Here is a 14,434-nt window from a genome sequence, read left to right as displayed (position 1 = left end):
TTTCTAAACAATCTTGAATCTAGTGTACGGGTTTGACAAGTGTTGATCGCCATTTATATAAGAAGCCGAATTGGGTTATTCTTGTTAACATTCAAAATCTAGTGCATAGTTATAGGTGCAATCATTGAGTTCGCTGAAGACCTTGCTTTAAATTTTTTAACGAAAACAACTCATGGGAAGATTGCCATAGAAATTGTAGTATTTACTATGGAGTCTTAGTGCAGATTTGTCTATATAGTCTGGCATAGCACGGTCAGACCACTCCTTCCTGTGCAAAAAGCATACAGTAAGTTATCTGTAATTATCTCAAGCAGTGGTATCCAATTCGCGCAGGCGAATATAGCAATCTCTCGGCGCATTAGCCGTAGTCATCTTCGCAGCCAGTCTCGAAATCTGCGGCGCACACTGCACCAATTCAAAATTCCATAGCAGCAAAGTCAACACAATACGCGACTCAACGTACGTCAACCGCTTGCCATAGCATCCTCTCGTGCCCAGTCCGAAAGCAACCTGAGGTCCCGCGTTGGGGTTGAACTCAACCTGGCCATCGTCGCTAGTAACCAGCCAGCGCTGGGGCCTCCACACTCCGATGTCAGGGCCCTGCCAGTTTGGCGGCACCAGTCCGCCCTTGCGACGAGCTGCGAGACTGCTAGGGCTGCGTAGGGACTCATCAATGGCGAAAGCAGGCGATGTAATACTGGGACCCGAGCAGAGCTGGGAGACCACAGTGCCCTTGGGGATATGATAGCCTAGGATTTGGGTGTCGCGGGTGGCCATGCGGTCGATGGTGGGAGCAACCGAGGCGCAACGCAAAGATTCTTCGATGGTTGCCTCCAGCCAAGGCACTTGTTTGCTCGTAATTTCTTGGACCGAGGGCGGGCGTCCTTCGCGTTTGGCGTCAGCGAAAGCGTCGTGCAGGGCGTCGCGGAGCTGGGTCTGGGTGGTCGGCGAGTCGGCCAGATACTTGACGGCCCAGCTGAGCATAGTACTGGTTGTCTCGTGGCCCGTGTAGACGATTCCAAAGATCTCATCGACCATCAACTGCGAGTGGAAGTTGGGCTTCTGGCCCGCTTTCTCGGCCAATGTCTTCTCGCGGAACACCATGTGGTCTACCGCAGAGGTTGGCTGTTGACCCTTCTTGCTGGAACGCTCCACGGCACGCGAGATTTCAGAGCGTATGAAGTTCTCTTTGATCTTACGAGCTTTTCTGGAAGAAGGCTTGCGCAGGACGTACAACCATGTGAGGTGAGGGAACGGGTTACCTAGCAAGTAGGCCACTAGCTCGGTCAACTCCATGAATGCCCACATCAAGTCGGGCATTTTTCCGTGGGGGAAGGCGACAGGATCTTCCTTGCTGCCTTTGCTCTTCAGCTTCTCCTGCGCAGCGGCATTTAGACCTCGCACTGCCTCGGTGGTAGGTCGCACACTGCTAGTGTCGAATCCATGTCCAAAGGTGAACGACGACATGGCATCGAGGGCGAAGTGGTAGATGTCCTCATGCGCATCGAAAGGTCTGCCATCAGCAATCCGAGCTTTTGTTCGCCATACTATGGTGTATCGTTCCATGTCAGTTCAGATCATACATGCTTTGGAGGCGTCTCTTACATTCCATCAAGTCAGAGGCAGTGTCATAGAGCACTGGACCCGCCACATTATGTAGAAAGCTAGGTGTCATCAGGTCGCGAATCAACGCTCTCTGAGCTTTCCATTGCTTCCCAGTCGGCAGATGAACATGATGCTTGGGCAGGATACCCAAAAGCAAATCGCCGAGCGTCGCCGATCGCTCGAATTCATGATCGCGCCGCAGCAGCATATCCTGGGCTTCGGCAAAGTCACCCAGCAGCACCAGTGGTTTGCCGAAGGGAAACATGAATATCTGCACCACGGGAGAGTTTAGTCGCTCCATTACCGACCGGAGATATGTTGCGAATGTTCCGTCAGTGGCCTTGATGTGTGTGATCATAGCCGGAATGTCGCCCAGGATGCTATGCGCCGAAGTTTCCATGTATGGAATTCCGGGAATCGGCCGCGGGAGGAGCCATCGGTGCACCAGGAAAACAAATCCTACTGCTAGCAGAGCGAATACTCCTAGGTGGTCGGAGACATATTGAACATACTGAATTCGATCGGTGTAGTAGAATTCAGGAACAAATGCGTAGTCGGTTATGTTAGCCATTTTGTCCGTGCTTTGCGCAAGGACAGGGTAATGACTAGAGAGCTGTAATCCAGAGACAGAAGATGGTATCAAAATGATAGCGGGCCCTGTCGAGCCCTAAAAACGAGGGTTTTGAGCAACAAAACCGTTGAGATTGTAGAATAATCACGCCTTGATAATGGGGCGGGTCCAATGCACGCTTAGACGCCTACCCGAGGGCTTATATGCACGCTTACTCTAAGCTTATAGCGCCCAGGCGCTTGTCAGCAATCGGTGAGAGCTAGTTGTTTCCCATTCAAAAATCCTTCGACCCTACCCAAGAGGCTTGTTTGAATTGGGTAGCTTGGCCGGTCTTGCCAAAATGTTTACGCTCACAGAGAGAACGGTACAATGGGCCGCTATGACTTGGAGGATCGAGACCATCTATGTATCTTTGGCGTCGTTATTTCTTTACTATGGCTTCATCGCAGTCCATCGACGTGGGTGATGAGGATCTTTTTCTTGGATCTCATAGACTAACGTTCTCTGCAGTATATTTCTCCAAGCTCGCTAGAGCACGTATTCCGGGCCCTCGGCTGGCAGGTAGGATGTCTCCTCCGATCTTGGGAGTAAAAGCAGGATCCTGAATAAAAGTCGTCAGCTGTCACCTTCTTATATGAAGCCTACTATGAGGCTTGTCTAGGAGGTCAAATGTTCCGCCACGTTCAGGAGCTGCACAAAAAATACGGTTTAGCCCCCAAGAACGAATCCTGCGATATGCCACCTACCGCTCGCTGACATCTGTTTCAAGGGCCAATTGTTCGCATCACACCAGATGAGGTTCATTTTGATGATCCCGAGATTATCGACGCCATATTTCCACAGGGAGGCAGGAAAACAGACAAACCGACATGGCTGCACACTCGAACGGGCAGTGGGTGATCCTGTCTTTGATTCATTCTCAATTTCTACTTGCCAATTTGTGTCTTAATGAATACTCAAAGAGACTAACCACATATTCCATAGCTCCTGACTCTATTTTCTCCACTATTCACCACGACCAGCATCGACAGCGCCGCAACGCTGTTAGCTCGTTCTTCTCCCCCGCAAGCGTGCATCGACTGGAGAACATTTTGAAAGAGAATCTGGGCACCTTGCTCAAGCGTCTAGACCAACATGGTCGGGCGCAGGAGATAGTGCCAGTCCATTACATTTTCAAAGCCCTTGCGAGTGATCTGATTACGTACTATTCCTTCGATCAATGTCTGAATTTGCTGGATGCGCCCGACTATGGCAAAGTTGGCTTCGACGCTAGTGATGAACTATTTATGCTCACTCACATGGGCAAGGTGTTTCCCTGGTTGATGGGTCTGTTCACTAGCGCTCCCAGGTGGATTGTGAACATTCTGTTCCCGCATATGATTGACATGCGAGATCGTCGTGACGTGGGTGACAATTCGGTATTTATTCAAGTTCTTTTAGATTGACGAATATATTTGGCAGTGGTGGATTGATGCAGTGCGAGATATACGGCGCTCACCGGACCCTCAACGGATCAAACGCACGATTTTCGAGGGCATATTGAGCAGCAAGCTACCTGACTCAGATAAGACCGATGCCCGAATGGCTGGCGAGGCTCAGCTGGTAGTTTTTGCTGGCGAGGGAACGACTGGTTAGTTTTTGATCTCCACAGCAGTTCTCCTAACCAGTAAGATATACTGACGCTTAAACCATCTAGCATGGACCATGCATGCAGCTTTGTTTCAGATTCTCGCCAACCCGAGCGTCTGCGCTGCTCTCAAAGCGGAACTCAACACGCTGAACTCCCCCTCTGCAGATGGCGTGGCCGCTCTGGGTGAGGTCGAGGCTCTCCCTTATCTCAGCGCCATCATCCAGGAGACTATCAGATGCCACCCAGGCGTCTTGAGCCGACAGATGCGCGTCTCTCCTGAGGTTCCTATTGTCTACACTGATCCGGCCACGGCCATTGAGTACTCTGTTCCCCCAGGGACCGTGTACAGCATGTCTCCGATGGACGTGCACATGAACCCGGATTATTTTGAGGATCCGTATACATTCCGGCCTGAGCGGTGGAATGAGAACCCGAAGCTGTCCAGGTATTTTATTGGGTTTGGGAGAGGATCGAGAAATTGTCTAGGGTTTGTCATCCCCCCAATTGTCTACTAATCTCCAGTCGCTTGACTCCGTCGTTCTTTTGGAGTCTTCTTACAGGTGGAAACATCGGCCGCTAACGTACCTCGCTTTTGACAACACAGAATGGCTCTTGCGCGACGCGAGGTGGCTCTTACCCTTGCCACCCTGTTTATGAAGTACGACCGGTACAGCGGCCAGGATGGGCCCACGATGGAGCTGTATGATACCCTTCGTGCCAGGGACATCGATGCTACTCGGGAGTTCATTGCTCCGTTCCCGACTCCAGGTAGTCAAGGGCTTCGGGTGAGATTCCGGGCTTAGGGTAGATGTGCTCCGTCTATTGCATTGGCACAAATAACCTCAACTCAAGGGAGGGGAGGGGGTCATGAGGGAGACCACACTAGTGATTGTTGTCGTGAGAGTTATTATTGGGTGGTCACATTGTATCTGGTTCTTAGTCTAGGATTTTAAATACCTTTTTCAGAAATTTGCGAATGTGCATGAGTTGTAATGTTTAATTAATGCGCATTATCATGTAATCCATGAACTGGTAGAAAGATCCCTGACTCTTAGAAATTCTCTTCCATTCCTGCCACTTTTACCCAACATAGTCTCGGAGTCTGGACTAGTTTACACGACTTGCCCCTCAGCTTTTAGTAGAGAACCTAGCAGCAAATTATCTCCCTGTGGCAGTTTCTCAGAGATAAACGGCTCACTGATGCTGGCCGAGTACGGAAAGAACAATGCTCAAGGTCCGAGGCTGATAGTATATTGTGTTGTTCAAAGTCATAATTTGGCAACCCAAATAAACAGGAGAAATACACGTTTCCTTATTATCTGTATTAAGTCAATAAAGGGAGCGTACGACAAAAGGGAGAAATCCAAAAGAAGTGTCTAACAAAAACGAAGGAAGTATTGGTACCGGATGCGGCCAGGTTATACAGAAAGAAGAAAGAATGTTCAAGTTCAGGCGATATGTTTAGTCTTGCTTTCTGGGAAGAAAGCGTCTCGAGGATAATGATCAGACATCCGTATTCAGAATGCAGACTTTGTGTTGTTGCTGACACATTCAAACGACTCATTATCATTATAGATTGCTTTGGCAGGGTACGGACATAGAATTCGTTCTCTTTCTGTTCCATTGCCGGCACTGAAACGAACGGGCAGTGTCTCCGGCGCAACACCTTCCTCTACCCAACGGCGGAGAGCATCAAATGTCGTGAGTGGTTGTCCTCCCTTTCCTCCGGAGCAGTGACCCAGGCCTGGAGCCTCGAAATAGCGATAGTATTCCTCGGAACCTTTCGTCTGAATTGACTGGTCGGCCTGTGTACATGCACTGTGAGTTATGATGTTGAAGCCGTTGTGAGGAGAGCTGAGGGATAGTACAATGTACCATGCCATGGTATGAAATGACGTTTCCACCTGCTTTTCTAAAGTCGGTCAGATCGAGAGAGTCTGCATTCAGAAGACCAGTATATTCTTGAACATCACGGCAGAAATAGCATTTGTATTCAAGGGGAGTGAGTTTGCTCAAGTCAACGTTTACGTTTTTGGCCATAAATAGCCGGAATCATAGGTTGCTTGACTTGCTGTTGGTGTTATTCGCACTAGGATTGCCCCTAAAAGAGGTAATGTTAGACTCGCGGTTGAAGCCATACCACAGAAATTTGTCATTTACTGTTTGAGGCCCAGTCTAGGCCGCATTGGCTATTAAAGCAGCAGATTCGCTAACCTTCTGAATTCTTCTAGTAAATAAACAGTTAAATAATTTATCAATCACAAAAAAAGCATTATAATTATATACTATAGAATCGAAAATAATCTTACCGACAATATCATTATCAGAATCACAATATATAATAACTTGTACAATAATATATTTCACTTCACAAAATACAGAAAATACTAAAAAGTTAAACCGTTCTTAAACTAAAAAAAGATAACATATAGATATTATTAACGCTATAAAATATAGAGTCGATACAGAGACTACAATATTATGGTATATTATGAATTATCACTAAGTATAACGTAATCCACAAGCGAACCGCGGATACAATCGAACCGCGGATCCTCAATCAAGATTCCACCTTCTTTATTCAACACATCATATTTTCAACATCAAATGCAATATGCCTCTTTCTAAAGAATCGCGCATTCAAATAGCTATTTCAGCTTATCAAAAAGATCAAATTAAATCGATATTACACGCTGCACAGATTTTTGCAATTTTTAAAAATACTCTACACGATCAACTCCGCGGTGTAAAATCATGATCAAAAAAACACACCAATAACTATAAATTTTTTCAACTCGAAGAAGAAATTCTTCTTAAACAATTATTAGATGCAAATACACAAAGATTTCCGATTCAGTCTGAATTCCTACATAAAATGACAAAGATATTATTTCATTTGCATTTTCAAAATCTCACAACAATGATTGGAATTAACTAATTATATAATTTTACTAAACGCCATTCTCAACTACGTACACGATAACGTAAACCACAAGCGAGCCGCGAATCTGAGCGAGCCGCGAATTTGTATTCCCATACAAAATGGCACTTTTTCAACTTGGAATATCTCAGCCATTTCTATATCGCATAAAATATTATTAAAAACTAGGATTATATGAAACTACTTAATAATAATATACTATATTTTAATCTATTCTGTAGACTAATTATCCAGGTATTATAAATTACACTGTATTATAAATCTGCCTATGTATTTGAGACTCCCATAGGTTTATCTGTTATACAAAAAAAGTATTATACTACTTACCTATATAATACTTCAGGTCTTCAATATATTTTATTAAGATAGAGGTATGGCTGAGATATTCCAAGTTGAAAAAGTGCCATTTTGTATGGGAATACAAATTCGCGGCTCGCTCAGATTCGCGGCTCGCTTGTGGTTTACGTTACAGCAAACGGATTATATATCAACATGCGAAACAAGAAGATCCGAAAATTATAATACCATAATTTCAAACTATTCACAAGACTATTCAAAAACACAACATACACAAAAATGATATTTAAAATTTCGATGAAACTAACTTTGTAATGAGACTTTGTTCAGCTGCTAAAATTATTACTATAATAAAATGTAATAAACAATCACGCAAAATTATCCAAAATAATCATGAATGGATCACAATCATTGAAATCATCAATTCAAAAAACATACATATATCATCAATCATTATATTCAAAGCAAACAATCAATAAATCGCATGATTTTAAAAATCTAAGTTTGCTAAAAATTGATGGATTGCAATCAATCAAAATGACTGGACTATCAATAAAATAGATCTTCTTTGATTTAAAAAATGTCTTTGAATCCTTTTCTAAACGTTATATGATTGATGCAAAGCGCTTGTTTATTCTAAATGGTCATAGTAATCATTTGACTACTAAATTCAATGATTTTTGCATAAAACATGCAATAATATGTCTTTGTATGTCTGTTCATATTTTACATTTTCTTCAACCGTTTGATGTGAATGTTTTTGGTTCATTTAAAAAGACGTACAAGATATTTCTTGAAAAATGTATAATTACAAATAATAATCATATTGATAAAAAAGATTTTTTATTGTTATATCCGGACATTCAGATTCAAGTTTTTATTTTTATTAATATTTGCAATGATTTCACAGAAGCAGGATTTAAGCTATTTGATTAAAAATGAATTCTTTTTAAGTTTATTTTTCAATCATGTATATCAACACCATCATTGATTGAAAGATTAGTTTTCTTTATTTTTCAGATTTCACAAAATACTCATCAATTAGATTGAAAAATACGCAGTCTACAAAACAACCTTAATATTAAACGAAGACTTTTTAATAATCCAATTATTTATATTCAACATCTTGAAAAGATTGCTCAAATGGCAATGCAAATCAATCTTCTTTTACAGCAAGAAATTAAGATTTTATAAGTCGAAAATGAGCGAAAATACAAAAAGAAAACAAGAAGATATGTTCCACTAAAAAATGATATTCTTTTATTTGTACAAAAAGACCAAAATCGCATTCAATAGTTGAATACACAACTTAATAAATAATCTAAAGAATCTACTTCGATGTCTCGTCAACAAGCTTCTGCCCGCTACAATGACTATGAGATAATAGAACATATTATACGAAATTGCTCTAATAAATAGCTACTTTTCCATATATTTAGTTAATCAAATTTAATGGAGTTGATAGTTAAATAATTTCAAATAGTGATGGCCATGGCGAAGTATCCGCGGTTCGGTTGTATCCGCGGCTCGCTTGTGGATTACGTTAAGTCTTTGTCTTTCTCTTTAATAATATTCCGCCGTTGCTGGTGTTCAAGAACGCCGATATGGAACAGGCCGTGAAGTGGGCGCATGGCGGTGTCATGAGCAATTAAGGCCAGATCTGCTCTGGGACGAGTCACATTCTGGTCGACAAGGCTGTCTATCAGCAATTCATTGACGCTTTCAAGTCCTATACGAAAGAGACCAGCAAAGTCGGTGATCCATTCGCTGAAACGACCTTTCAAGGACCGCAGATCTCGAAAACCCATGGGATATGACAGAATTTTGGGTTATATCGATTCAGGCGTGAAGCAAGGCGCTCGGCTGGTCTTGAGAGGGTCCACTTGCAAGACAAACGGAGGAAAGAGATACTTTATCGAGCCAACGATATTCTGCGACGCCACGAGAGACATGGACATCTACCAACATGAGATTTTCGGTCCCGTTGTCGTCATCTCCCCGTTCGAGACCGAAGAGGATACCATTGAGCAGGCGAATGATTCTCCATTTGGGTTGGCATCTGCTGTGTTTTCTCAGAATATCACCAGGTGCCATCGTTTGGTTAAGATGATCGAAGCTGGAACGGTCTGGATTAACAGCAGCAACGACAGTGACTCGTTGACGCCCGTTTGCAGGAATGAAACAAAGTGGAATTGGGCGTGAGCTTGGTCAAGCCGGAATGGAGGCCTATTCTGTCATCAAAGCTGTGCATGTAAATCTGGGGGCAAAGCTTTAGATGGTTTATGTCATGACATATGATTATGGAATAGAGAATAGATAGAATAGAGCAGTCTTGGACATGAACATAAACTGTAAAGTGATCTATAATTTCCACACGGCATAACGACACCGAAAACATAGCTACTCTCATGTCTTCCTCACTCGATGATGCAAATTCGCCCCAAATTGAAGCAACATCTCGACACCCGCATCGAACCCAATTTCCACTGCCACATGCAGCGGCGTCCTCCCCGCCCCATCATACCCGTCGATGAGCCGCCATTCGCCCGAACATCGATCCAGCATGATCTTGAGCAGAGCGTCCCGACGATGCAGAACTGCCCAGTGGAGCACCGAGCGCTGGAGATGGTCTACCTTGCCCGCACAGGCCCCGTGGGAGAGTAGAAGCGCCACGGCCCGCTCGTGGCCCTGGATCGTAGCATGCATGAGTGGCGTCAGTCCGTCGCTGTCTGGATCGTTGCAGTCCATGTTCCGCTCCAAGAGAACGCGGATGATGCTGTCGTGGCCTTTTTGCACGGCCAGATGGAGTGTGCTTAGCCAGCCGTTTGTGTCATTGTCGTGGCGCTCTTTACCGGTTAAGTGGAGGCTGAAGCTGGGGAGTAGGGAGAGGTCTTGGTGCTCATTTCTTTGCGTTTGCTCGTGATCGTCGGATCCGACTCTAGATATTCCGTGCAGATAGCTGTCGCTGGGTGACATTATGATGTCTAGATCATTGGGAGACACGAAATTTGGAGTTGGAAGTCCTATCGTGCTGGGTAGGCTGAGACTGGTGGTTGATCCTGACGGGGTGTGCAGGGTACTGCTGGAGGCGGTCGTGGGTAGCGAGCTATTTGTATCCAGATACTGAAGGTCCAGGTCGACCGTAGACCCGTCGAACAGCGTAGAGAAGTCAGGGGTGGGCAGTGGGTCTGGCAGTGCAGGGGTCATGATGTCGAGATTGGGGCTTGCAAAGATACATGTTTGGCTTGGATTCGCGCTCTGCTGGCGTTGTCGTCCTACGATGCTTGGATCAAGGGTATCCCTCCGTCAGTTTAGGCGAGCTAATTTTGTGATTGATTTTTTTCTTCTTGTCATTTCCCGAAGGTGTCGTACTGACCACGAAACCGGCGCTGTGCCAGTCGATTCTGCATGCGACGGCGCTCTCGAGCTTCTTCTGAGCATTCGGTGTCTTTGGCGGGAGGCATGGCTGGTGATATCTCATCCATTACACACGGTGAGTTCTGGATAGTGAGAATCTTCGCGTCCATCCGCAGCAGCTTCAGTGCCTATATATGTACGCTTGCCATGCCGCGCTGATACTACGATCCGCTGGTGAAGTCAGAATCGGGGCGGAGGTTACTATGAGCCGAGTTGTTGAGAGAGAGGCAAAAATGAGCGACCAGGGATTGGCTGCAGGGGTAGACTTTGAGGCCAAATCTGCGCAATGGGCTTTCGTTAGCATGGTGACACTGCCACATGTTTGGCAACCCCAAGGTGCACGAGCGATAATGGCGTGCTCCGCGCCATATCAGTCGTATTCCATGAATCAAAAAGGAACTGGTGCGACAGGGGCCGGACATGGAATCGCTTCCTGGCAAAATCGGACACGGACCATTCTCCCGCGACCGAGACCCCCTGTCAAGAGATCGGAATCGTGCAAGAGGCCTCGCGAGGGGAAGCTGTGGGGTTTGATAAGCTTAGCCCGTCGTCTTTTAGCCGTCTTGTCTCAGGTGTTGTCATAGTGATTCATGCCTTTTAGTGCGACATTTGCCAGTCCCGTTAGCCGCTCAGTAGCCGTCCTTTTATTTCCGGTTATCTTCCACTGAAAGTCTGTTCTCGCGGCCTGTTGTGCACCTATATCGCTCTACACTCATCCGGCACTTTTCAACCCGAATACAGTGCTATCTCACGCTCTTCTGCAGCAGCCTAACACGCGTTGCCCGTGAGTCGCCATGCAGATGTGATGGGTTTGCGTGATAGGACTCACCTTTGGAGACTGTACTAATATCTGACATGCGCTGGTTGATAAATTTGACTTATGAAGCCACCCTGGGAGATTGTCAACGTTCGGCAAACATTCAGCCATTGAGATTAGATTTGACCATGGCGTGCTGTTGGGGTAAAATCCGCATTCCTGTGGGGTTGTTCGGCGCATTCCTACCGATAACGTAATCAACCACCGAGCGGCGGATACCATCGAGCGGCGGATTTTCACTCCAACCACCTCAAGCATCATTTAACGCGTCATTTCTTCGCATCAATCATATAAAATGCCACTTTCTCAAGAAGCTCGCCTTCAGATGGCTATACAGGCCTATAAAGGTCGAAAAATCAAATCAATTTCAAAGGCTGCTGAAGTCTACGCGGTGCCTGAAAAGACCTTACACGCGCGTCTTAAAGGAAGGAAACCACGCGCAGAAACACGCGCAAATGGTCATAAACTGACCGAATTTGAAGAGGAATTGCTTTTAAAGCAATTATTAGACGCAGATACGCGAGGATTTCCAATTCGACCTGAATTCCTACGTGGAATGGCTCAAACATTGCTTTGCAATCGATTACGAGATTCAACGGCAGCTCTCGGAATCAACTGGTCTTATAAGTTCGTTAAACGCCATCCTGAACTATGTACGCGATATACAAGACGGATTACCTATCAGCGCGCAAAGCAGGAAGATCCAAAGGTTATAAAACCATGGTTTGAGACTGTACAAGCGACTATTCAGGAACACGGCATACACGAAGACGATATCTGGAATTTCGACGAAACTGGCTTTGCAATGGGACTCTGCTCTACTTCAAAAGTGATTACTGCAGTTGAACGAAGTGAGCGACCGCGTAGAGTCATTCAGGGCAATCGCGAATGGGTCACAGTCATCGAGACAATCGGGTCAAAAGGCGTACATCTACCGCCAGTCATTATATTAAAAGCAAGCGTCCAACAGGCTGCCTGGTTCCAAGAACCTAAGCTTCCTCGCGACTGGTGGATTTCTACTAGTCAGAATGGCTGGACGACTGATGAAATAGGCCTTCTCTGGCTGAAAAATATCTTTGAACCGCTTTCTAAGCGTTATATGACTGGTGCTAAGCGATTACTTATTCTTGACGGCCATAGCAGCCATCTTACTGCTGAATTCGATGATTTCTGCAAACAGCATGCAATAATCTGTCTCTGCATGCCTGCCCATGCTTCGCATCTTCTTCAACCGCTTGATGTGGGTGTCTTTAGCCCGCTTAAGAGGGCGTACGGAAAGCTTCTTGAATATCGTATGAAAGTCGGCAATAATCATATCGATAAAGAAGACTTTTTATCGCTATATCCGGATGCACATAAGGAAGTCTTTACTTCATCTAATATTTACAGCGGTTTTAGAGGAACAGGACTTAAGCCGCTTAATCCAGAGCATGTTCTCTCTACGCTTACCTTTCAACTACGTACGCCTACGCCATCATTAGTTGAAGGCTCAATTTCCTCTGCTTTTCAAACCCCGCAGAATACTCGCCAGCTAGATCGAAAGGTTAGAAGCCTGCAGAACAGTCTTAATAAAAAACGGCAGCTTTCTAGCAGTCCTATTGCTCATATTCAACATCTTGAGAAAGCGGCGCAAATGGCAATGCAAACCCAGCTGCTCTTAGAGCAAGAAATCAGGGCTATACGCGCTGAAAATGGGCGACAACGTCAAAGAAAGGCAAGAAAGCGTGCTGAACTAGGAAATGACCGCCTTCTTAATGTACAAGAAGGCGAAAATCGGGTTCAGCAGCTTAATATGCAGTTTAATGAGCAACCTGAGGAATCTACTCCGATGCCTCGCCGACGAGCTCCGCAACGCTGCAGTGGCTGTGGAACAGTAGGACATACAATTCGAAATTGCCCTAGTAAATAGCTATCATTTCATATATTTATCTAGTTAATTTAAATGGCGTTGGTGGTGGTAAAGCTTCGAATAGTAATGATTGCGGTGAAAATCCGCCGCTCGATGGTATCCGCCGCTCGGTGGTTGATTACGTTATGGGGTGATGTGTCTTATATTATCTTTGTTCTTCAAAACCCCAAGCATGACAAATAATTACTAGTCACCATTAGCCTGGCCAAGTGATTCTACGAGTTACCAAGTCTAGCCTAGAGCCTCGGTGAACCCGACAGCCTAACCGCTTATCTAGGGGCCGCGCTACTGCAGATCTCCTGCTCAATGGCTCAATCCCTATTTGTTGACGCCTCGTATTGTACATTGCGCGATAGTTGGTATCTTTTGCCCGCGGTCTCCACCCAAGCTCGTCGTTGCCATTCGACAGAGATTCCATGTAAATAACGAGCCAAAGGATGACCGCAGGAGCCTCTTCCCAGTCGGGAAAATCTTCCATATCCCTAATGAGGGAGGGATCTTGCCTGAGGAAGGCTTGTACGGAGTGGAGCTGTTCAGTCGGTCGGCTGGACCGCTGGATGCGGCACTACTTAACCGTTGTCGGCGCTACTCGGTGTAGTGAGCGAGAGAGTTGAAACATGTTTCCCACACACAGATCACACAGTAGCATGAGGCCGTGGATCCCAGAGACTTGGAAAACTCTCGGAAGACGGACGGCCGTCGGGATCCTGGAGATTGGAGTTGGCTTGAACTAAACACATGCATCTCGCATTATCCCACCCGATTCAGATAGACGATCAAAGCTTGGGTCAAATTGTTCGTATTTTCTAGACTCCTGGCATTCATAGTCTACTTCGTGCCCTGTATGTCTATGAACTATTTGGGTAGTTGATCAGACCTCGACATCTCGGTACTATCGTGTCAGCTTCATCTCGATAATATCCCCTCGGTAGTCATTGAGAAAGCATACATCCCCTCTTCTTCATACTTCACGTAATCACAGCGCCATCACTCGTCAACATCTCATGTCCACAAGTAGCAATTAGTTATCTAGTACAACGGCCCGGGCCTAACGCTCGATGTGAAGGTGGGTCTATTCAGAACGGACAATAAGATCGACTGGCTCCAATTCGTGATGACCAGATAACGGTTGATATCGCATTGAGCCGCTTGTTCGCCACCACGATGAAGGGGCTGCTATCGACCAAAGACCCACAAGATTCGAGACCCAGCTAGACCTCGCCACGACCCTGATATCGTCAGATATC

General features: G+C 45.6%; 3 protein-coding genes across 3 annotated transcripts; 1 reads left to right on the top strand and 2 right to left on the bottom strand.

Moving 5' to 3' along the window:
- Positions 1 to 306: 306 nt before the first annotated feature.
- LDX57_001881 (uncharacterized protein) lies at positions 307 to 2,176 on the bottom strand (the record flags this gene model as incomplete). The annotated part of the gene is made up of 2 exons (XM_046083528.1): positions 307 to 1,547; positions 1,606 to 2,176. 2 exons carry the CDS (start codon positions 2,174 to 2,176, stop codon positions 307 to 309), a joined length of 1,812 nt encoding a protein of 603 aa, XP_045939485.1.
- A 669-nt stretch (positions 2,177 to 2,845) lies between these two features.
- Positions 2,846 to 4,770, top strand: LDX57_001880 (cytochrome P450; the record flags this gene model as incomplete). The annotated part of the gene is made up of 6 exons (XM_046083527.1): positions 2,846 to 2,882; positions 2,946 to 3,068; positions 3,161 to 3,579; positions 3,638 to 3,806; positions 3,873 to 4,251; positions 4,411 to 4,770. The coding sequence occupies 6 exons, from the start codon at positions 2,846 to 2,848 to the stop codon at positions 4,607 to 4,609; spliced, it is 1,326 nt and encodes a 441-aa protein (XP_045939484.1). The 3' UTR covers positions 4,610 to 4,770.
- Positions 4,771 to 9,450: 4,680 nt separating this feature from the next.
- Positions 9,451 to 10,251, bottom strand: LDX57_001879 (ankyrin repeat domain-containing protein; the record flags this gene model as incomplete). The annotated part of the gene is made up of 1 exon (XM_046083526.1): positions 9,451 to 10,251. One exon carries the CDS (start codon positions 10,249 to 10,251, stop codon positions 9,451 to 9,453), a length of 801 nt encoding a protein of 266 aa, XP_045939483.1.
- Between the last annotated feature and the right edge of the window lie 4,183 nt (positions 10,252 to 14,434).

The sequence above is a fragment of the Aspergillus melleus genome (genome assembly GCF_016097325.1).
Source record: "Aspergillus melleus strain CBS 546.65 chromosome Unknown contig1, whole genome shotgun sequence".
NCBI lineage: Eukaryota > Fungi > Ascomycota > Eurotiomycetes > Eurotiales > Aspergillaceae > Aspergillus > Aspergillus melleus.
The sequence above is the reverse complement of the archived record's forward strand: the minus strand, read 5'-3'. Positions and strand labels throughout refer to the sequence as shown.